The 25,296-nt window shown below is 40.3% G+C and overlaps 1 protein-coding gene across 5 annotated transcripts in view; it reads left to right on the top strand.

Moving 5' to 3' along the window:
* Positions 1 to 14,148, top strand: part of cntn3b (contactin 3b) — a 50,162-nt gene extending 36,014 nt beyond the window's left edge. For 4 of the 5 annotated variants that reach the window (XM_046384780.1, XM_046384782.1, XM_046384781.1 and 1 more), the window contains exons 14-23: positions 1,605 to 1,722; positions 2,618 to 2,776; positions 2,892 to 3,041; positions 7,084 to 7,154; positions 7,547 to 7,781; positions 8,200 to 8,309; positions 9,579 to 9,765; positions 10,701 to 10,813; positions 10,929 to 11,094; positions 11,636 to 14,148. In XM_046384780.1, the coding sequence (XP_046240736.1) occupies positions 1,605 to 1,722; positions 2,618 to 2,776; positions 2,892 to 3,041; positions 7,084 to 7,154; positions 7,547 to 7,781; positions 8,200 to 8,309; positions 9,579 to 9,765; positions 10,701 to 10,813; positions 10,929 to 11,094; positions 11,636 to 11,727 (1,401 nt within the window). In that variant the 3' untranslated portion in view covers positions 11,728 to 14,148. The remainder of the gene's footprint in view (positions 1 to 1,604; positions 1,723 to 2,617; positions 2,777 to 2,891; positions 3,042 to 7,083; positions 7,155 to 7,546; positions 7,782 to 8,199; positions 8,310 to 9,578; positions 9,766 to 10,700; positions 10,814 to 10,928; positions 11,095 to 11,635) is intronic. The other variant, XR_006843026.1, reaches the window with a different exon arrangement.
* The last annotated feature ends 11,148 nt before the right edge of the window (positions 14,149 to 25,296 follow it).

Here is a 25,296-nt window from a genome sequence, read left to right as displayed (position 1 = left end):
AGATGACCCAAACTAACAATGAACTGATTATACTAAAGGTCCTTTTCGACAGTGTGTTAACAGCTATCTGAATTGGTAAGCGCATGTCACACTATGCAAAATGGGTCTAGTAAAATCTTGTCTGTAATTTGTGTCAGACTGTACTATATACATTTTTGGACCTGCAATTCATTGCAGGGATACCATAAATACACCTAACATGGACTAGACACACAGAGGCAGTGAAGTTATTTTGCTAAATAAACCTCACCTTGCAAGGCAGCTGGATTCACGAGATTCAAAGCTCACGCAAGGTTTCATTTTGCCAGACTTCAGGTTATGTGCTTGTGACCGTACCACTGTGGTTAAGACTAATCAGCACCCTATGAGGAACTACTGGCATGGCTAAGGTGCGATGACAGTGAAAGAAGTGGCTGTTTATTTGGAAGCTCCTGAAAAAGTCTAATGTAGTTGCTGTTGTAGCATCAGTTGTATCAGAACTAGAGAGTATTTCTCCATTGAAAGAAGGGCAAAGAAGGCTTTTCTCAGTGCAAAAGTTAAGAGGATGTCTTTGGTCTTCTACTGACTGGCTTTGGCTTCGCTCACTCTCTTCATCAAATGTCATATGGTTCATTGATCTTATTGATTGAAGTTAGCTTGTGAGAGACGGTAATATACCTGCCAAGTATCTTTTGAAAGTGCCTGCCCTTTTCCAAACATTTCCCAAAGATGAGTTGTCATTAGTTCTGTGTAACAACCCATCAGGCACATCAGGTTAACATGAACTTAGTAGTAATATTAGAGTTTGCTGACCTCTGCACCGGTAATGGAGAGGAAACACAATAGAGAGGATGAACAGAAAAAGAAGGAGCTAGGAACAACCCTGGTTTCAAAATGAACGTCTCTGAACCTGAAAAATTCACAACATAGCATAAAATAAAGGGGTCCCTTTGGTTTGATTGGTTTTATGTTGTTATGAAAATTTAAATTTTGATCTTAAGTAGGAGCTCAGTACCACAGACAGGGTAGCTAAAATGTAGTGGATGAGGGCATTGTTGTTCTTGGTGGGATTTGTTGTTGATAAGAAAAATTGAGAAAACACCACCCTTTTTGGTGGTGAAGATTTGTTTGGTGCAGCCACAAATAATACAACATTCCCTCTAAAGATGAGAAAGTTTATTCAAGTTTGGCGACCTTTTGTTGTGTTCCCTCTTGGCCACCACATGCATCCTGCTTGTGTAAAATAATATTTGGTCTTTACACTGGGAGTTATATCTTGCTTGAGCTTGTGTAATTACAGAATAATTAGGATGGTCTTGCCAATTAACTAGACTGTGTTTGTTTTGTGTGTCCTGTGAATAGCTGGTTGTTGTTTGTACAAGGTGGGGATGCTGGTTGGTCTGGTAGCGCCTGAAGGGCAGCCAATAGCATTATTTGTGCAGAGTACATCTGCCATGTCTGTTGTTGGTGTTTGAAGAGACACAAAAATCAGTGGCCTGGAGACAATGTGATTGTGCAAAGCATTTTAAATGTTTCAAACATCCCAGAGCCAAAAGCTGAGCGATGAAATAATGGTGAGTCTGTTGTTTAGTCCTATTTTTTTACACAATCACATTCCTTTCTAGAGTATATCAGGGGATCTGATGATTCGTAACATCCAGCTGAACCATGGAGGTAAATACGTCTGCATTATTGACACTGATGTGGAGAGCCTGTCCACCTCTGCGATCTTGGTTGTGAAAGGTAAGACCAATTGATTTCAGCTTGCTTTTGTATGCTAGTGTATGAATACTGTATTATGTTTACTCTAAATTGATTTGGCATTGAAGCATATGCACAGGTATTCAATGAGAAAGGCGTCTGGCAAAGATGTGAGATATCCTTTAGGCTCTTTGTAAATAAACAGTGATTCAAAGCAAAAGTGGATACTACCTCAGTCAGAATCGTGTTAGCTTCTATTTACATTCTATATGTGTTGCTCAAATTTGCAACAATGACACGCACACTCACACTAGCACGTGTGTGACTTCAGGCTGAGGTAGCTGCATCGATATATGTATGGTGTATTTGTCCCACTCTGTGGGCATATCTCTAGTGATTTACGTTGGTGTTCATACCCTTAACAAACTGTAATAGCTGTCCCAGGTGCTTTGAGAAGGCAATGTTTATCACAGAAAATGACTGTAATTGGCTCATTTACACACCAGCAAAATATCATGGAAACATTTTAATAATTGAGCGGTATTGCAAACAACAGAAACATGGTAAAGCCAGAGCATATAATATACTGTTTTCTCTTTGTGTTAGTTCTTTTTTCTTCTTCTTTTATTCTTTTCACAAGTGTCTACTTCCATGCAGCCCCATCTCTTTTTTTTCTTTTCTCATAAATGATTCTGTCCAGTGTCTCTCTCCGCTGCTGGTGTTCCCGTGTTCAGTAATCACTTTATAGCCCTCATCACACATGCAGTGGATGAAAAGTCCCTGCATGCACACACCAAAGACATGGCCCTTCATTAAAGGCAGCGCAATGGCCTTGATATGTAACAAGGTGCAGAAATCTTCATAGCTTGATGAGCGGAGACTTCTTGGAATGGGTGATCCCCTCAGGTTTACCCTTCCCATTGTCTGATTGATGTAGGTCCACCAGGTCCTCCGGACAAGGTAGCAGTGGAGGAGATCACGGACAGCACTGCCCAGCTCTCCTGGACTCCTGGAAGGGACAATGGCAGCCCCATCACTGGATACATCATCCAGGCCCGGACACCCTTCACTGTAGGCTGGCAGGCTGTTGACACAGGTACCATTAAACACCCCTTTTCTCTTGTAGTATTTATTTTTACTTATTAATCATTCAGTTTAAGTTAAGTTGTGAGGCAACCTGATTTTCTAAAGAACTAATTTCCATTTTGCAGTGCCGGAGGTGGTCAATGGTAACATGCTGACAGCCACAGTGGTGGGCCTGAATGCCTGGGTGGAGTATGAGTTCAGGGTGGTGGCTCGCAATGCAGTAGGCTTGGGAGAGCCTAGCCCAGCCTCCACCAAGACCAGGACAGAGGATGCCAGTATGTGAAACTAAACACTTCACACACACGGGCAATAGTGAGAGTCCAGTCAAGAGAGTTTTATTTATTTCTTTACTTAGAGCCCCAAATCCGCTGCCTCAGTGGATTTTATAATCTGAACAACGTATGACACCCTCAATTTGACTGAGGATAAACTACAGAAATGTAAAGGAAAAATGCAAAATTTTCTCCCAGGACTGATAGAAGTGCAACTGATGTCACGTGCACAGAACACATACCATCAAAATCACAGAACATACATATTAAAATGATAAAATTTTGGCATACGAAAAGGTGATGCCAAGTGGCACCAAGAAAAGAGAGAAAAGGAGAGAGAGAGACACACACACACGCAACTTGCAGCTGCAATAGAAGTTAAAGAAATGCAGTGTTAATCAGGAGTTTACAGTTTGTGGTGTTCTCGTTACCAGGACAAAAATGAGCTATTAAGTGCTACGCTGAGGGGAATCACTCAGACTGAGACCAAGTCACTGAAAGAGCACCGATAACAGGTGTGAGGGTTGAACCAAAAATACAACACTAATTTGATGTCAAGGAGAATAAGGGAGTTTTCAGTTTAGATTTAAAAGCCTCATTAGAGTCAGATTGTCTGATGTCTGCAGGGAGATGATTTCAGAGGAAAGGGGCATGATAGTAAAGGGCTTTGCAGCCAAGTAACTCCTTTTTAACTCCAGGGACAGACAGGAGTCCTGTATTCTGAGAGCATAATGCACAAAGTAGGATAAAAGGTTTAATGAGGTCAGATACGTACAAAGGGGCAAGCCCATTTACAGTTGTCCAGGCATCAGAAGCACCTTAAAGTCTGATTTGACATGAACAAGAAGCCACTGAAGTGAGGCTAAGATTGGTCTAATGTGATCATATTTTCTGATTTATTAAAGATTCCAGCTGCAGCATTGTTAACTATTTGAAGACTTTTTGTGCTAGAACACGGTAGACAAGACAACATGAAATTACAACATTTAAGTATGGATGAAACAAAGGCATCAGTTAAGATCTCTGTATCAGCCATGGACAGGAAAGACCTTGTTTTAGTTGTTATGCAAGTGAAAAAATAGCAATCTTGGCAGTTTCTTTAATGTGCAGATTAAAAGAAAAGGTTAATCAAATGTAACACCAAGATTCTTAGAAAACAAACTTTGAGAAATCACAGCTTAGCAAAAAAATATTTTTTGATATCTTCATATGATTTTGCCAAGAGAAGAGCAAAAGGCCAAGAACATATCCCTGAACATATCCCATCATAAATATCAATGTATTGTTATTATTGTTATTATTCTTTTCTATTCTCATTATCCTGCTGGCATCACAAATACACCACACAAATGGTTTCATTCATACCTTTCAGGCCGCACTCAGTTCATTCAGTTAAATTCATTCACCTCCCACCCAGTCCCCGTCACCCTTTACCTTCTACCCCTCGGTCACATTTTCTGCAAACATCAGATTCACTTTCACTGCTACGCGGCTGACACCCAGCTTGACCTTTCAACCAAACCTAACTCTACACTCCCACCTTCCTCCCTCACCAATTGCCTTCTTGAAATAAAAATCCTAGTTCACCTCAAACTCAACCTCAAATTAAACAGCAATAAAACAGAACTTCTTCTGACAGGCACAAAATCCACATTAAACAAAGGCCATAAATTCTCTATTCCCATCGATGACTCCTCCATCTCCCCCTCCCCTCACGTAAAGAGTCTGGGGGTCATCCTTGACAGTGCTCTCTCCTTTGCCTCCCTCATCAATAGTGTCATCCGGTCCTCCTACTTCCATCTCGGTAACATCAACCGTCTCCGTCCTTCCCTCACTCCTCACTCTACTGCCATTCTTGTTCACAGTCTCGTCACCTCCCATTTAGACTATTGCAACTCCCTTCTGTTTGGCTTCCCACAAAAAGCCCTCCATAAACTACAACTGGTCCAAAATTCAGCCACCCATATCATCACACACACCCCTCCACCCATCACATCACATCCATTTTACAACAGCTCCACTGGCTCCCCATCACACACCGCATCAACTATAAAATACTTCTCCTCACCTTTAAAGCCATCCACAACCTCGCCCCGCCATATCTCTCTGACCTCCTCCATAATGCCACACCCTCCCGCACCCTCACATCCTCCTCCCTCCATCTTGCTGTCCCCACCGCCCGCCTTGCTTCCATCTCTGGAATTCACTTCCACCTGACCTCTGTAACACTGACTCACTCCCACATTTTAAATCCAAACTCAAAACCCATCTGTTTAGACAAGCCTACTCCCTCTGACCACAACTGCATTGTCCATTTTAAATTGTATTTTATTGTCTCTTATTATTGCTAATAATGTGTCTGTTTTTATGATTAATGATGTAAGGTGACCTTGAGTGTCTAGAAAGGTGCCAATAAATAAAATGCATTATTATTATTATTATAATTATTGTTATTATTATTATTATTATTATTATCACAGGAAACACACTGTGTTCTTTCAGATAAGTAGAAGCAGCCAAGCCCAGGCCAGAAATGCCAAACTGGTTTTCAGCCTGGTCTAAAAGAATGCTATGATCTGTCACATGCTGCTTTGAGATCCCATAACAGAAGCACCAAGATAGAGTCAATATTGAGTAAAATGTCCTTACCACTTTAGTGCTCTTTCAGGGGAGTGGCAGACCTTGAAAAGGTTCCAAAAGATTATTATCAAATAAGTGGGCTGGAAGTTGCCATGAAGCAACTCTTTCTGGTAGAGATTCTGGATTAAGGTGTAGTTTCTTAAGATCGGGTCTAACTACAGCAGTCTCAAAGCTAGTGGAGACAATACCAGTCATGAATGATAAATTTAAAATATTCAGCATTGTAGGTTCCAGAGATGGCCAGAGATTCTTAGTTTGTCTGGCAGGTAGCATATAGTATATTCCCATTTTAACCACAGAACTATGTTTAATTACTTCAAAAAAGGTGCTTATTTTAATTTGTTTTTTGTTTGTAAGTATATGCTGGTATATGGTAGTTGAGCAAAAATTCATAATAATAAATTTGAGGTGGAAACAAAGACACTGTTAAGTGTTTGATCTACTGCTGATGATAAAAATATCCTGACAGCTCCGATGGAGCTCAAGACTTAGAGTTGCATTTTAATTGTCATTTCAAGCTGTGATAAATGCAAAATTTGAGAAAAAGTCAAGAAAGCACAACTCAACATGAGTGGTTTTGTGATTTTAGAGAAGTTTGTGTGTGTGTGTGTGTGTGTGTGTGTGTGCGCGCGCCCAACTCTGTCATGAAAGCCGCTTTCCATGTAATATTTATAGACCAATCTTGGGGCTGAGATTTTAAGTAAAGCCTGACATTGACATGTTGTTCTATGTGAACAGTTTGCTTATATAAATTGTATACCTATATTATTTTTGTGGCTTTGTAGCTTCTTCTTATTTGATAATAAAATAATGAAAAAGAGTTATATTACTATACTAATGACATTTCAAGGTTAGGATATAGCTATAACAATAACATGAGGTCTGTTTCAGTACATAGTCTTCAATCAGTGCATACACAACCACACAGAAGTGAGAATTCCCAGGAAATACTGGGATCTCAGTTCGTAACGTTCAACCCTAATAGACATCAGACATAAGTGCTGCAACAACCATTTTCTGATATGACACATTAAATGTGATGCTCCACTTGCTAAAGGCTACTATAAGGATGTGCACGAGTGCTCCTCCACCTCCACTATCAGCTTTGCCATCACACTGCAGTGCACAAACAGCTGAGTGGGAATAGAAATGGAGTGGGTTGAGCTGAATGTCATTTGCAAAATACGACAGATCTTGACATGGTGTTAATGCACAGTGACATTTGGGCAATATCGGTAATTCAGTTTGCTCTGAAATGTTTGTGTTTGCACACAGCGAGAGATTTGTGAGGTGAACAGTATCTCCAACAGCTACCCATTTCATGAGGCTACAAGTACAGTTGAGGTTTGTCATTGAGTTTTGTAAACTGTGTTCTAATTGCTTCCCTCTGGGCTTTACCTCTCAGTTCCTGACACAGCTCCCACTGATGTTGGAGGTGGAGGCGGCACAAAGTCTGAATTAGTGATAACATGGGAGGTAAGTCATCTGTCACATTTTACTGTTCTCTCCAAAGCCGAGTAATGGTTTTGCTTAATTGTGCAGAATTGAACGGAGCAATTTTATGACCCACATTAGAGTGAGACACCTCTCCTCCAGCTCAGCGTCAGAGTGCCATTTCTCCCTCCAAAAGCAGAGACAGAGAGCACTTCCTCTGAAGAGCATTGTACTTTAGCTAGAATTACATAGCCATGTAGGAGGAAAAGATAAGACAAAAAGTGATTGTGGAGTGTTCTGGGCGGTGATGGCAAAGAAAGAGGCTGTGTCTAAACACAGAAGCCCTTGTACCTGGTACAGCGCAGAGACGGGCCTGTCTGTTTCTTTGTCTGTATGCATTTTAATATCACTATAGTTTTGTGTTTTGCTCCCAGCCTGTTCCCGAGGAAATGCAGAACGGAGAGGGTTTCGGCTACATCATCGCCTTCAGGCCTGTGGGAACAGTCACGTGGACGCGGGCGGTTATCTCTACACCTGGCGTAGCGCGTTACGTCTTCCGCAACGATACCATCCCACCTTTCTCGCCTTTTGACGTGAAAGTGGGGGCATACAACAACAGAGGGGAGGGGCCCTTCAGCTCTATTGCCAGCGTGTACTCGGCAGAGGAAGGTATGGTACAGACTTGACAGCCAGCAAGCAGAGAGTGAAGCTTAAATAAGCTATAATCTTTCTCCTTACAACTATGACCTTGGAATAGTAATGATGAAATGATTTTTTTTCTAGTGCTATTATTTCTGTCCCCTCTCAAGCTGGGAATGTCTTGATATTAGTTATCATGCTGGTAGATTACAGGAAATCCTAGCAGACACTTAGCCCACCGCGCTGTCAGGGAGGCATTCCGTTAATTGAATTTGCTGGGCAGATACTCTTCCCTTATGTCAGTCACAGATCCCATTAAAAAGAGTTGGGGAAATAGCTTTTCACTGAAACTACAGGTCTATTCTGTGCCTTACCTCTTATTGCTATTAGTGTGTGTGATGGTGTTGGATGAGTCTTTGGGTTTCTTACCAGAACTCTATTTCTGCAGTCCCCAGTGTGGCTCCTAAGAGGGTTAGGACCAGAAGTGTGTCTGCAGTGCAAATTGAAGTGATCTGGGAAGCTCTCCCCGCCATTCCTGAGCGAGTACTTGGATATGAGGTATGTTATGACTCTCTACAAAATTGTTCTGTTCAGTTTTCTCAAATAACATGATAATTGAGCTTTTCCCTGTGGCTTGTTTATCAGCTCATAGCTATCCTCTCAGTGTTCTTGTAATTAGTTTTGCCTCTCTTTTCTTAACTTTTAATATTATAGTATATCTTCTCACGTATCTCCGCAAAGATTCTGTTTTAAGTGTAATAATATCATGAAATGACCTCAACACTTTAATGTACCAAAAGCTAAGCCACAAGAGGAAAATAAAATTCTTCATCCTTTCAAGAATGCAAAGAGAGCTTTGCTGTGTTTTTTTTTCTCCCCTGGTGCTCTTTCAATATCTGTCACCTCTGGCCCTCCGCTCTCCAGTTGCCATAGCAGTGGCCACATTGTCCTTTTAGAACAGCTTATTCCTGCAAACGTGGTCGTCCTGAAGTGGCTTTAAGCTACTGAATCTCAATAGGCCACCAACAGTATAGCTCTGGAGCTGAGCACTGCCCATATATGGCGCTTGGTTGTTTGTTTTAATGTTGTTAAAATTGCAAATGCAATACAGTTTCATTTTAATGTAATCGCCATTATTACTGCGCAAAAGATTACATTACTATAAACTGAATTCTGGTGCTTATCATAGACAGCTGTAACTGATAACAAATTTGAAATGAAATAAATTATAGCATCAGTATCCCCAAGGACAGATTTCACATTTCAATTTAATTATTGATTGACTTTTTGTCTTTTAATATAAAGTATTATAAAATACTGAAGATGACCCAAAGCAAGTGGCAAAATAGTCCATATGCTTTATCAGATATCTCTTCACCTTCATCTGTAGCCTGAAGTAAAACAAACCCCGCATCTTGTTTAAGTACAGAGTACAGAATTCTGTTTTACAATTGGAAGTGATGATTTGTTAGTACAAATAAAACATTTAATATTTGTAAGATTTTCCTCAGACAAAACAAAGAGCTCAGGTGAACAAACCATGGAGTAACAGCATGCTCTTTTTTCTAGGTCAGTTATCATATGACCCACTAATGCCCTGTTTATATGACCAGGGTGGTTGAGAGGATGTGCATCAGTAATTGAGACTCCACTTGTGAAATATTTATTATTCATCATCTCCCACCCTCCTCTTCTGTAATACAAATTTCAGATTTTGTGATGGAGTATGAATTTCAATAATGCAATGAAATGCACCACAAGAATTTGGCTGTTTGCTTCCCTCATTGTGAGTTTTTCTTTTTTGTTTTTTTCTTTATTTTGCCCAAGGTCGTGTACTGGGAAGATGACACCAAGCCTGACACTGTTGGCAAAGTGCGCATATCTGGAAACTACACACTGGTTAACATCACAGGGCTGAAAGCGAACACAGTGTACTACCTTTCTGTGGCTGCTTTCAATACAGCTGGCCCCGGGCCACAGTCGGCACCCATCAACACCACCACAAAGCAACCACGTGAGTCCGTCCCAGAGGCGCATTGAAATCATTTCTAAATGGTCCTCGTTCATGAACCATGTGTCTCTTAGATGATGTCACGCTGTTCTCAACATGAGAGGCGTAGAATGTCTTTAAGTTGTTCTCACAAACTTCAATCTGACAGGAGACCTTTTCATTTACCCCACTGCTTTGCCTTGTTTTTTGAGGAAAAGGAAGATATATCAGTGGGTTGACAAAAACTGCTGTGATAATTTAGGTATTTAAAATGAACATGTGGTGTTAAACCTGAACTAGACAACTGCTGAACAAGCTAGACTGTTGAAATTTAGGGATTTCAAAATGGAACCATCGCATGCTATGCAATATCTCACGCTCCAATTTGATTTTAGAAAATAGTGAGAATTCTGCAGTGGCCTTGAAGGATCACTGGATTGCAATATCAAAACACATCCAAACAGACAACTTGTCAAACAGTTTCAAAACACACGCAGCATTCATAAAAAAAAGCTGCAAAATGAGAAAACGCAATCAAATATAAAAACATTTTTTAACTAAAAGTGCACTTCTGTACTTTGTCCATGTTGTCCATTTGTGATCGTGATTTCTTACTTTGTTGCAGCACCATTTTCTAATTGCAGCACATGTTGTCATATTGATTAAGATGTTTTCCTCATTTTCTTTTGTTTCATCAATTTGCATGTGTTTTCCGAGATGCAATATGCTGAGCTCTCAAGGCCAACACTGAAATAATTAGTGATGGTGCTCTGCTGCAGCTTCAATTTATCATTCAGACTGATGTGAACTTTTCATATCAAAATCTTTCCAAACTGAGCTACTGACTGAAGGAGAACCTCTGCTGTAAATTGCTTTATATACACACGTGTTGCTTTAGAAAAACAATCAGGAAATATTTGCACCATGTCTCAAAGTGAACCTGGTTATTTTTTCTCTAGCTCCAGATCGGGCTCCACTCAACATACAATGGACTATGATTGGCTCCACACTCTCGCTGCACTGGGATCCTGTTGTAGCTATGGAGACAGAGTCAAAGGTCACTGGATATTTGGTGAGTCCCAATTCATTGCAAAGCTCTGATTTATCTCCAGAATCAAGGATGACGGCTTTTGCATTAGCCCATTCTTCTGTGCCTGCCACTACCCCGCCACCCTCTCCTGCCCCAGGTACTGCTGAAGCGACATCGCTACAATGACATCACCACCATCTTGACCAACAAAACCACTGTGGAGCTCAGCCTCTCAGCCAGTGACAACTATCTCATTCAGATCAAGGCCATGACTGAGGGCGGCGAAGGCGCAGGCAGTGAACCCATCCACATCCATAAATTAAGTGAGTTTACTGTTGTTTTTCTTGCTTCATATCATTTCCATTTTGACCTCAGATAAAGCTCAAGTGAGGATTCAATAATAATAATGGATCATAAAAACAATTAAGTTGGCTTCATTGCATCCCTTTCCAACCATGTGTAATAGACTTATTTCGAGTGCGAGAAAAGCGACCTTTTTAGAAATGCGTGCGTGGTGTCATCCATCTCTGCCATTGGGTTATTATTCCTTGTTGACTGGCTGCACAGCGCTGCAGCATATAAAGCAGTTCTGTGCTTCCATCCCACTGCTGTGCAAAATTGTGAGGCAGCTCAGTTTGCCGCTATCCTCTTTGATGTGTTACCGACTTTATCTTCTCAGGATACTTAAATAGTCTCTCCTGCCGAAAAGCCTGTAGTAATATAGATATTGAAAAAAATTCACTGTTGGCTTTTGATTTATGATGAAATTTAGAGGATAGCACAGCAGAGTGCAGGTTTTCTTCTCTTGATTGGATGGGTAATTCTGGTTCTTCATGAGCTGCTCTGCTGGTTTTTATGTTGCAGGTATGGGAGCGAGGGGTTCAGGAGCGATCTGCCTCAGCCCACTGTACCTCTCTGCAGTCCTCATCACTGCACTGCTCTGCTCCGTCTGGTGATGTCGAGTCGGAGCCCACAAAGCACTCTCCCTCCCCCTCCATCCCTTCAGTCAGCCTGTCCTATGTAAACTCTCCGCTGGATTGGCTTAAGGCCCGGCCTTCAGAGAGCAGGGCCTTGAAAGACTGGAAAAGACTGGACTTTGCCAAACTCTTAAAGGGACCACGCCACTCAAAGGACCATCAGACAGAGATGTGAGGATTTGCGTGCATGTTATCTTTTGCTATTTCTTCCGGTGTCATAAGTGCCACCATGCTTTAGGTTTCATTTTAGCAGTTACAATGTCTACATGACTTATTTTACTAGTATCTTTGGGGATACTACTGCCTTAAAACCCATTTTAGACATGCAGTCCATACCAAAGTAGGTGACACTGGCTGCTTGCTCCATGGTGTCTTTATTCCTTTACAAAAATCTTAAAAAAAGTGTATTCATAAGAATTTATCTCCTCAAGGTCGACTTCTCAGCAGGTGACTAGCCTATTCATTGGTTGCATCCATATTTTATTGTCCCAAAATTTAAGTAAATCAGCTTCATTGCTAGAACATCTAATACCCACAATTAGCAATTTTTTTATCCTTTGAGGGCTTGATCAGCTGTGCCTCAGACCTTAGAACTTATCTCTGCATACTTAAATTATATTAGATCTGTCCGAGTGCCACTGGCTCCCAAGCTTACGATGATTCTAGCTTTCGCTCCCTATCTCATACTCCTCTAAATAATAAATGCCTATCATGCTCTGCATTCCAGTCTAGCGAAAAGGCCAGGATTACAGAGAATAAAGATCCGTGGTGTTGTAAAGTCAAGCAGATCCCATGTGTAATGTAACTTCTCTACATTTAGACGACCTGTGTTCTAGATACGTATATCATATCGCAGAACATGTACTATCTATACCCCAGATGATCAGATAGCCCAATGCATAATGGACTATAGGAAAACAGTGCCTTCACTAGAGTTCACTTAGTTTTTTTTTCCTCTTTTTTTCTTTTCAGTAGTCATAGGAGAAACTGTCACGTTGCAGAAGAGGCATTGTTTGCTTTTCTTTCCAAAGAAATTAGTGAGGTTGCACAGGAAACTCAGAATGTAAAGGGAGTCCATTATTGGAAAGGGTATGCTGATTAAATTTTCATTGAGAGAAGTACACCGGGGCACCCAAGGAGAAAAGGGTTGGGAGCTTTAGGAAAGCTGCAGCGCATTGGGATATATAGTGGAAATTTTGGTTTTAGTATTTATGGTCTGTGGTGTAATAAATGTATGACTCCATCCGTGGCATAATTTATGGGCTACGAAGGCATCAGAATAATTGATGACAATACCACGTTGAAAGAGCCCTGACTGGAAATGGAGCGAAAGGCATCAATGTCATTTTATCCCCACCCATCGCCGTCTACTGGACACATACCAGACTGAACAGTAACAAAAGAACAGTGCTTCTCTGCTGAGGGAGCTACTTTCCACGCCCTTTTATCATGGGGATGATGTGTCTGTCAAGAGCCACCCAAGTAAAAGCCGAGGTGTGATTACTGGGGTCCTGACAATGTTCATGTGGATGTGGAAGGATACAGTCAGCTGAACTGCTACAAATTACTGTGCCTTTGCCGAACATGGGGCTGTGTAGGTCATTCAGACTGTCGTTGTCGTCATCATATTTTGCACTCTCCACACCCCCACCCCACCCCCCACCTCAAAGTCAAATGAAAGCACAAGGAATTGATGCAAGGTGACTGGATGTTCTCACTTAGTCGCCTGAACAGGTGTGCGGACCCCAGAGGCCTCGTAAAAAGTCCAAACAGCCGACATAATCAGGCTGTCCTATCTGCTCCTTGACTGGTTTCATAAAGCTCTGTGCTCGTTGATTAGACTGCTGCAGACCAGTCAATGGGACATCGATTTTCCTGCCCATTATTACAGCTGTCACAATTCACCTGCTTGATTGACTGATGGCCGCTTTCTTATTACTCTCGTTCTGTTGTGTTACAGTCAGTGATGTTTCAGATGTCCTCCACCACGCTACACCCCATAGGACAACGTCAAAGGCATTCTTTTTCTGTTGTGTTTTGGTTTGCTTTTGCTAGAAATCGCACTGTATTTGCTCAGTTTTTCAACATATTTTACGAGTATTTTGTAGTGTAGTGGTAGATTGTGACTTTGAAATGGAGCAGTGACCTGGAATGTCTGGTTGATTTTTCATCTTATTTTATTTATTTATTTTTTTCTTTACTCATATGATGAACATGACTGCTGCTGGGCTGTAGTGCTCCAGCATTAGTCCCATTGTATCGTTCGTCACAACAGCATAAAAACCCAGTCACACACCTTTTAAGCAGTAAAATTTTGGGGCAAAGTCAGTTCCTGCGATCAACTGATTCACTTGTGGAGCAAAGTAAATCTCTGTCATCTGTTTTGCATAGAGTTCAGTTTGTTCAGTTTTTTTGAGCATTTGGAAAACCATCTCAACATTGCTGTGTTAGCCTTTAGCTCGACAGCAATAGTAGTCTACAAACTAGTCCTGGGAGTATTCATTTTGCCCATAAGCCTCAATACCTGTTTTACAAAAACGAGTCAATTAGTATCGCTCTGGAATTTTCTGGTGTGACCGGGCCTCAAAGCAGCTTGTGTGCTCAAATGTGTAACCCAGTGGTGTTATTTTTTTCTGTTATTATCCAAATAAGGTAACCTAATTACCAGATGGTAGACTCATAGGTTATTGATTTACAGTGCTAATGTGTGGCAGTTTCTCTGGAGTATTTTTATTATTATTATTATTATTTACATATTTGTAATTCAGCCTAATATTTCTTACCTCTGCTCGTGCTCATATAAGAAAACAAAACTATGGTTTCTGGCCTTGTGCTTGAATAAATTCTAAGTACAATCTGAAGGAAAAAGGAGAGAGTGATCGGAGCCACCAGATGTTAAAACATATTGATCTCAGAACAACATATCTGTTTATATCCACAAGGTCAGTTTATTTAGATTGGTTTCCGTGGCTGTTGTTGCTCGAAAGGAGTGTACCTGGTGCAGTGTAAATAGCTTCCATATATTTTTTAGACATGGCCATCAAAGACAAACTTATTGCTTTTATATAGTGTGTTCTCCAACCTTAATACTGGTGTATTAATCAATTATCTCTGTGAGATACTGACATGTAGAATGGCATTTTCATATTGAAAAGTAACTGTTTTGTCATGTATACTAAAATTGTGCATGTTAATTGTTTGTGAATTTGTGTTTGTTTTTTTTCTAAAACTATAGTTAATAAAAATGTTATTCCAGCCAGTGGGTTGTGCGTCTGCTTCTTCCTAACTCATAGAAAACAGCTTTCTCCTATGAAAAAAATCCTGATAGAAGTACTCAATTTCAATTACTGTAAATGTCAACTGATTTTTGGTTCCTTGAGCAATTGCAAATTTGTGAGAGAATTTGCATCTTTAAAGGAGAGGAGCTCATGTCTTTTACTTGACCCCTAGTTTTAAGAGTTTTATCATTTTTCTTTATATTGTTCTCACATAGTGTATATTTCTAAATTATGGAATTGAAAATCTCGGGACATAAAATATTCCAGCAAGAAGGGCTTTGTCAGTTACTTGATTTATGGGCAAGGTTTGCTCTTTTCACTGTGCTATATGGGAATTTAAAGGCAACAACGTACATATGTGACACAAAAGCGCATTTGTGAACTCAGACACTGATGTTGGACAAGAAGGCCTGGCTCACAGTCTTTGCTCTAATTCATCCCAAAGGTGTTCTATTGGGTTGAGGTCAGGACTCTGTGCAGTCCAGTCAAGTTCTTCCACACCAAACTTACGCATCCATGTCTTTATGGACATGGATTGCTTTGCACACCAGTGTGCAAAGCAAGGCCCTGTTGGATCAGGAAGGGGCCATCTTCAAACTTTTCCCAGAAGGTTGGCCCCTTCCTGATCCCTGTTGGATCAGGAAGGGGCCATCCCCAAACTTTTCCCAGAAGGTTGGGAGCATGGAATTGTCCAAAATCTCTTGGTATGCTGAAGCATTCAGAGTTCCTTTCACTGGAACTAAGGGGCCAAGCCCAGCTCCTGAAAAACAATTCCACACCATAATCCCTCCTCCACCAAACTTCATACTTGGCACAATGCAGTCAGACAAGTACCAATCTCCTGGCAACAGCCAAACCCAGACTCGTCAATCAGATTGCCAGATGGAGAAGCGTGATTCATTACTCCAGAGAACGCGTCTCCACTGCTCTAGAGTCCTGCATCCAACGCATTGCATCGCACTTGGTGATATATGACTTGGATGCAGTTACTCGGCCATGGAAACCCATTCCATGAAGCTCTCTACGCGCTGTTCTTGAGCTAATCTGAAGGCTGTAGAGATTGGCTCTGCAGATGTTGATGTTATACACCTGTGGCCATGGAAGTGATTGGAACACCTGAATTAAATTAATTGGGTGGGTGAGTGAAAATTTTTGGCTGCATGCAACCTTGAGCACAACAACAGAAAGGATTTTCTGAAGGAGAGCCTCTTACAGTATTTGAGGTTCTGGGTAGAGATTAAGCCTAGCATCAATAACATGACCCCTTTAAAGCACTACACACTACACAGTGAAGTACCAAATGACCGATAAAACTGTAGACCCTGCTGTTGAATAATTCATAACAGCTAATTCCCAGGGTTTTGCAGACATCAAGTGAAATCCAATGTGTAAATTAGATGTTTTAACTTAAACATAAATGGTCACATCATAGCAATGCTTGATTTTACTAAAGGTGCCTCCTTCCATAATCTGAGGCATGAACGACATAAATCCGCTGTGGGATTCACAGATCAATAGCAAGCAGACCTTTTTAGTCAGTGAGATCCAAACAGGATTACTTTATGCCACAGCAGTGTGTAGAGCAAAAGAGCAAAAAAATATAATCATCCGATTCATCAAAGCACAACTTTGCGCTGCCTTCTCCGCTGTACATTTTACCCATCATTAGCCCCACACAGGGACAGTATTTATGAAAAATAGATATTTCTTTATTCCTGACCAGAGGTCATCTCTAAATGATACACAATCCGTGTGACTTCAACTTGTGCTCGTTTGTCAGAAAAGGTTGCTTAATTGCTTTCACCCCTTGTTAACCTCCTTGTTCGGTTTTACAGTTTCTGTGAAAAAGATACAATCTATTATGCATGCAAATGATCACTGAATGTCCTGTTGTAATGAGAAATAAATGAAAGCTTTCTTTGGTGGATCACTGTTTGTGCCCTTGTGACGTATTGTAGGTTTGATATTATTTTTTTTAGTTTGGGATATTATGTTCATGTAGAAGGATTTTAAAATGACAGTAAATACTCATAGGACAAAATTCAGAAGCAATAATTGCTCTGCAGGCTTTGTGTACACATAAACTTATTACTTATTACTTGTTTGTGGAGTCCTTGTACTACAGCTCATATGTGAAATGACAAGGTCAGTTTGTGTTTTCTCTTTTATTCCTAACACAGTATCAGGGTTTTATAATAGCTAAAATTAAAAAAAAGAAAGTTTTCTGGTGTTTGAACGCACAGAATAACAGAACCAAAAATTTCAATATGAATGTGCATTTAAGTGACAAAAGAAGACATTTTTTTTTTGTTATCTCAACAATCTATTTTCCTCCAAGAATGTTTTATGTCATGTTCTAAATAAGATCAAAAGAACCCGACCTTTCTTCCCTGCAATCGCTGCTTTACTTCAAGGATTTAGAAAGCCCCAAAAATATACCAGAGTGATCATTTTTGATATACTACCATCTAATAATTTGACCATAAGGATTAGGTAAACATTTTGGGAATTGACTTGAATTTGACTCATCAATCAAGAAATAAAAGGCTGCAGGCAGGAGGTGGTTAGCTTCAAGTATTGGAAGCTTAAGCAGAAAAACAGAAAAAGCTCTTTTTCAGCCTTGTTTTTTGAATGGAATAAACATATAGAATAAATATACTTAAAGCGTTAAAGCTCACGATACAGTCTCAATAAGGCAGTTTTTATTACTTCTGGGGCAAGCCAGGCTAGCTGCTTCCAGGTTTTATGGTAGGCCAAGCTAATAATTTGCCGGTTTCAGTTTGAGTGGTATCAAACCTGTCATCTTTGCATGAAAATTTGCTGCAATAGTACTCTGAGTGAATAAAGATACCAAATGTGAACAGCGATTACTATGTGAAGGCTATTGTTGCCCTAAATGTCACACAATTAAAAAGGTTAGTGTCACTGCATATTTCACTAATTAAAAAAGGAAATGTCAACATCACACAGTGTATATATACATACATATATATATATATATATATATATATATATATAAAAACATGAAATGTAAAAAAATTACACCCACCTGACCTGAGGTACAGAAGGAGGGTTCTGCCACAGCGAGAAGGCTATTCATGGATTTCTTTTCAACAGCGGCTCTGCTCCTTGCCTTTGTCCCTGAGCATTACAAATGCTCCGTCAGCTTCACTAATTAGGAGGGTGCTTTTTTTTAACAGACGACAAGAAAAGGCACACAAGAGGTTTGGGAATTAATCATGGCATTTTATTAATGAGGGGGTATCTGCCCTGTGTGTCCAGAGAACAATATGAGAAGGAGTGATCAGAGGCGAGCGCCATCCATCACTCTGGAAACTGCATGGAGATAACAGGTGAGCAAAGCTTTTAAACGAAATCTTTAATGTGAACAAGAAAAAGAAAACCATAATTTCAAATAGCATAAATAGTCTAGACATGATATGGCACCCTGAATATGAATCATGGCAAATTCAGTTTTAATGTTCCTGGTTGAATTACTTAAATTACTCATCAGCAGGGTCTGAACTTGTGTATATTGTCTTCCTACTCCAGTACTGTCATCATCTTTTTTTTGTGAAGTTGGGACAAAAGCGATGGACCAACCAGACATGATTAAGTCACTTACAAAGATTACATTGCAGCGACTTTCAATGAATAAAAAGAAACAAATCATCCAATTTCTCAGGGTAATGCAGAAAATCATTATCAGAATCAGAAATCAGAATCAGAAACAGCTTTATTTGCCAAGTACGTGTGACCATACAAGGAATTTGACTCCGGATTTTTGCACCGTACAAAATACAAAATAACAAATAATAGTAATAAAAAATGAAGAATAAGGTATTTAGAAGAAAAAAAAAACGATATATACACACACATATATATATAAACATTATTACAAGTGTCTCAGGCACATTTAGCCACGACTAGCTTGAAATCTACAAAACCAGCTGAAAATGAAGAAAATCTGAAACATGCATAAGAGCCAACAGAGCACAGGCATATAACCCTTATATGTGACCCTCGTCGGTGCTGGTCGATGTTGGACTATGATTGGCCTCTGCGTTCGAGGGGTCGAAGGGTCAGTTCTCCGGTTCCATCATGGATTAATCTTATTTTTTAAATCTGCTGTTTCAGCCTAAGATAAAGAAAATCGACCATGATGGCAGTTGACAGCTTGCTGTGATGGTGAAGTGTCAGAAGATCACTCATGCAGGATGTTGGCTGATACTGATGCAATTTGCCTGTACCTCACATGGCATTCACAGATTAACAAAGAGCATTAGTGCAAAACCAGAACATGTTTTGGTATCCAGGTTTCAGGTTGAGATTATCATGCACCAAATCAAAGAGAGATCAGCCCTACAGTTTATAGTATTCTCAGCCAAAGCCAAATACTCAATCACTTGAAAACATAGAGTCTGATTATCAAAGTTTTGTTTGAGAGTTCCCAAAGATTTGTTTGTGATGTAGCAAAGTTTTGTCAACATCACAAGAGCATTTGGATCATTTTCAAAAAATGTTGGTCTGTTTGTATTTTAATGTAAAGTCAAATTCTAATAAAAACATTTAATTCTTTCTCATCCAGCAGGAGCGTTAGAGCATTGTAAAATGTGGTAGAAATTATTTGTTCCAATAAATTTTTTATTTGGATTTTCTAATTGTAAGTTGGTTTCTTCAATCTATCTAGCTGTTGTCCTGCATTTGGGTCCTCAATTTTGATCTGCAAAAATCAGCTCTTAGTAGTGAAGACAGCTCTTAGTAGTGAAGACTTCATGAGTTTCTTCACCAATAAAATCACTAACATTAGAGAAAAAATTAATAAAGATCTCCCCGGAATAGCCAATATACCACCAGAAACCTCTTTTACTCCATCTCTGGACAGCTTCCTGCCCATAGACCTCCCTGAGCTGACCTCCAGCATTAATAAATCTAACCCAACTACATGTCTCTTAGACCCCATCCCAACTGAGCTCCTCAAGGACGTCTTTCCCTTGATTGGCGTTTCCTCCTTAGATTAGATCAACTTGTCTTTAACAACAGGTTATGTACCACAGGCGTTTAAGACTGCTGTTATCAGGCCTTTGCTTAAAAAACCTTCACTTGACCCAGACATCTTAGCAAACTATAGGCCGATATCCAACCTCCCATTTTTGTCTAAAATACTTGAAAGAGTGGTTGCAAATCAGTTAACTGATCACCTACACAGGAACAGTCTGTATGAAATGTTTCAGTCTGGTTTCAGAGCCCATCACAACACAGAAACAGCACTGGTTAAAGTTACAAATGACCTCCTCATGGCATCCTCCTCAGTGCCGCTTTTGACACTGTAGATCACAGCATTTTATTACACAGATTAGAACATGAGACTAGGATCACTGGGACAGCACTAGGCTGGTTTTAATCATATTTATGAGATAGATTTCATTTTGTTCACGTTAATGATGTTTCCTCTTCACATATAAGGGTTAACCTCGGTGTTCTACAGATGTGGGAATGAGTTCACTGTAAAACCATCATGAGGAGCATAACATTTCCTGCTTTTATTCATCAACATAAAATAAAAGACCACCAGACAAAGACAACTTGTCAATAGTACCCTTTCTCTTCTTTTTCTAACTGTGAGGCTCAGAGTAGACAAGAGGTTTCTACTTAAAATCTCAGACCAGTGGGGGAAATCTGGACTTGGAAAGTGAATGGGGTATGTTTTTTCCCCTCCCTTAACAACTACCATTGAACTGCCCTTGATATAGGCACTTGCCCTCATAGCTCTGCTCGGTGTTCCACAGGGTTCAGTGCTTGGGCCGATCCTGTTCACCGTATACATGCTCCCTCTAGGAAATATTATTCAGAAACATGGCATAAACTTTCATTGTTATGCTGATGACACTCAGCTGTACTTATCCTTAAAGCCTGAAGAAGCAGAGCCGTTAGCCAGGCTCCAGGCATGTCTTAAGGACTTAAAGGACTGGATGACCTCCAATTTCTTATTATTAAACTCAGACAAAACTGAGGTCATTGTTCTAGGCCCCAAACATCTTAGAACTGGAATAGCTGATAATATTCTCTCTCTGGACGGCATTATTTTGACGTTATCTTCGATCAGGACGTGTCATTTATCCATCACATTAAACAGACCTCTAAGACCGCCTTCTTTCACCTCCGTAATAGATTAAGTTTAGGAGCATCCTCTCTCAGAGTGATGCTGAAAAACTTGTTCATGCTTTTGTTACTTCTAGGCTGGACTACTGCAACTCAGTATTGTTAGGATGTCCAAATTACTCTATTAATAGCCTGCAGCTGATCCAGAATGCAGCAGCTACAGTTTTGACAGGAATCAGTGGACAGGGATCATATATCCCTCATCTTAGCTTCTCTTCACTGGCTTCCGGTAAAATTCAGAATAGACTTTAAAATTCTCCTACTTACGTATAAAGCCCTAAATGGACTAGTCCCATCATACCTGCAGGATCTATTAGTCCCATATATTCCCAATAGATCACTCAGATCACAGAGTGCAGGTTTACTTGCAGTTCCCAGAATTCATAAAAGTAGAAAGGGAGGACGAGCCTTTTGCTATCAGACACCCCTGCTGTGGAACCAGTTGCCAATCTGGGTTTGACAGGCAGACATCACCTACACTTTTAAGACTAAACTTAAAACCTTTCTGTTTAGTAAAGCATATAGTTAGCCTCAAACAAAGTGTGTAGGGCTGGTAGGCACAGTCACTTCTTGACAGACAGCCACAGGTAGAATAGGTCTGACTAACTGTTAATCTTTAATATCTATCATAGCTATGCTGCTATAGGCCTATGCTGCCGGGGGACACAAACATGATCCACCGAGCAGTTCCCCGACCTCCCCAATACCACCACCATCTCTACTGCCCCACCTCCTCTCCTCTTCTTCCTCTCCCCTCCTTTCCCCTCATCATATCAACATATAATTCATTATTTTATGTCACTAACTGTGTGTCCAGTTCTCCTCGGAGTTTTGTGTCTCACCCTCCCTTTCTTTCTCTCTATCTTTCTGCAGGTCTCTCTCCATCCAGATCTACATGTTGAACTGCATCTGGCCCTCTGACAAACCCAATGTCTACTATCAACATCTGCCCATGTTGTTCTTCTGTGTAGTGCTAGTATAACTAACTTAAACAACATATCAGCTAAAAAAACAAATACATACAATACATAGTCTTCAAAATTCCAATTATAAACACCTGTCATGTTTGTCCTTTGCAATTTATGGTGTTTATTGCATGTATGTTTCTCTCTCTATCTCTCTTTCATCATCTCTGTTCTGTCTACTTCCCCCCGCCGTCACCCGGCCAACTATCAGCGGAATAGTTCTCCCTCGCAAGGCGGGTCTTGCTCAAGGTTTCTTCCTGTTAAAAGGGAGTTTTTCCTTGCCGCTGTCTGCTTGCTCAGGGGTTCAGGCTCTGGATCTCTGTAAAGCCTCTAGAGACAATTTTGTAGGGTTAGGGTTAGGGTTAACTCCTAACCCTAACCCTAACCCTAATTTTTGTATAAGGTGCTATATAAATAAAATAAACTGAAACTGAAGAACAAAAGACCATGTCAAAATTGTAAGAAATCTAATATCTGTGGTGTGAACTTAATGTTTTCTGCACCTAAATACACAATTTTTCCATAAATATGGTAAGAGCTGTCAAATTTGGATTTTATTTACATTTGAGAAGTGACTCATATGTCATATTTGAACATAACCGTGAGTGGAAAAAGTCTGAAATATGAAAAAAGATGATGACATGAGAGGCACAACTGGGACAAAATCCTTCCTTTCAGTCAATTGAGGTCAAGGGAGCCTCACATGGCAGGTATGAGTCACACGGGGCTCCAGCCAAACCAGCTCAACCAGCTCCCAGATCTCACTGAGCTTTGGAGGATAAATTCAAGGCTCCTTCCAGGAGGCAGCTGGTCAGGCGTGGAGGGCCAGGAGACGGTGGCTGTTCGCTGGCGGTTTCTTCGGGTGACATCATAACCACTGGCAAGCCCTGCAGCGGCACATGAGGCCACCTCTGTGGAGAATTAGGTCATCGCTTATTGTTTTAAAAACCACTGCTATCAAATCACTGTTGGTAGTTGTACAATACAGATGTGGGAATGAGTTCACTGTAAAACCAACATGAGGAGTATAACATTTCCTGCTTTTATTCATCAACATAAAATAAAAGACCACCAGACAAAGACAACTTGTCAATAGTACCCTTTCTCTTCTTTTCTAACTGTGAGGCTCAGAGTAGACAAGAGGTTTCTACTTAAAATCTCAGACCAGTGGGGGAAATCTGGACTAGGAAAGTGAATGGGGTATGTCTTTTCCCCTCCCTTAACAACTACCATTGAACTGCCCTTGATATAGGCACTTAACCTCCAATTGCCCTCATAGCTCTGCTCTGTGGTCAACAGCAGAGGACTGTGACTGTGCTGGGCAGTTTCTAGGTGTTAATGTAGCTGAGTGAGTAGGAAGTCTGGCCTCTAAAATCTCTATTTAGATAGGGACAACAATTTAGAAGAACAAGGTGGCCTGTGCCGTAAAGATACAGAAATTTCAAGAAAACTCAACACCTGGGGCAGAAACTGATGTTCGATTTTTAGAGGATGCAAGACCTTATTAAAAGTTGGCTCTACAGATTGAAAGCTTATTCTTGACCTGAAAACCAGTTGACAAAACAAATTCACCACACGACATGATCTGCTCAGTAACTTTGCAGAGCCCTGCAATTCTATATTCATCCATCCATTTTCTATACCGCTTACCCTTACAGGGTTTGGATGGAGAGGCTGGAGCCTATCCCAGCTGACAACGGGCGAGAGGCAGGGTACACCCTGGACTGGTCACCAGTCACTGTATATCAGAAAGAAAAAAAAAATCTGTTTGGTCAGCTTAAGTTTTGTATGCATGAGCTCTACAGCTTTCTTTTTCTTTTTTTCTGTATCTGTTGTTTGCCTTCTTCGAATATCATGTAGCTAGATGGCAGTCCACCAGTGGTGCTCAAAACATCAAAAAATATATTTGAAAAACTCAGCAACAATGTCCCTTTCCAGAAATCATGACCCAGTTACGCGAGACGATCCACAGACCTTGTTATGAGCAGTACCACACCGTAACACCACACTTGTGCTTGTGACAGGGCAGGGTGTAAACAATAACGGTGTCCTCATGGCTGGGCTGTCTAGCTAGCCTCTCGTCCGTGAGTAAATGCATGTTCCTTTCTTTGCGGTGATACAAAAGAAAATAGTTACTCCAGGAAGTTTGTCCGAGGATTTTCATGATAAACAGGGTCATGATTTCGACGATTGTGATTTTGAGCTATAAAAATAACATCTGACTTGAGTCCAACATGGTAGCTCATATGTAACACAGAGGTGAATGTTTCACGTCCTGCAGATCATACTCTAAATGTCACTGGTGTCTCCCTAGTTTAAAACTGGAGGTTGTATTTTCATTGGAACCTTATTCACCACCTGAAAGTCATGTCAAAGTGTAACACCAGATGTTCGCTCTTGAAAAGAGCAAAGGTTGGAAAAAAGCTACTGATATTTTAACATGTGTTCCTGTGGTCATATTTTCGGAACCTGTCTAATTGCAGTTTGGCGAATCTTTTTTTAATCATATTTCCATTGCCAGTTTTATTACAACACAGTCCTTGGCAGCAAATTATAACACTACATGCAGCTTAGTGATCAAGTCAGTGATAGATGATCTTCTTCATCTGTTATAATTTTTCCTATACCATGAGGAATTGTCTGCTGAAAGGACTTAAAAGGATTATGCCAAAGCTCAAATAATAAACCTTAATCATAAATCTTTCCCTGGATCAAAGCAATAAGGTGCTGAAACTAAATTATAAATAGCTGATATACAGGCAGACACTTTTTCAGAATACTTACAAATAAAACTGGAGTTTTAAGTAACCTGAAAATCCTTAAACAATAAACTGTGTTAGTTCTACTTTCTCTGCTTACAGAGCCTTTTAAATGTTCATTAGTGCACACACAGTTTCAGGAAACTCTGCATCTACAAATCTTAAATGTAAAATAGGTTCTATTTTAAACTTTAGTTTCTCTTAATAACTACACACTGTAACATAACAGAATAACTTTTACCTTCATTTCTAAAATTGTGACAACAGCTAAAGTTTTTTTGTCCCTTTTCTTCTGGCAACACACCAGCCCAGTTAAAGATTGATCAACTACTACACTGAGTGCCAAGAAGTGCTCTGCTGGCAAGCTGAGAATTCTGCACAGAA

This window comes from Scatophagus argus, chromosome 3 (assembly GCF_020382885.2).
Source record: "Scatophagus argus isolate fScaArg1 chromosome 3, fScaArg1.pri, whole genome shotgun sequence".
Classification (NCBI taxonomy): domain Eukaryota; kingdom Metazoa; phylum Chordata; class Actinopteri; family Scatophagidae; genus Scatophagus; species Scatophagus argus.
The sequence above is the reverse complement of the archived record's forward strand: the minus strand, read 5'-3'. Positions and strand labels throughout refer to the sequence as shown.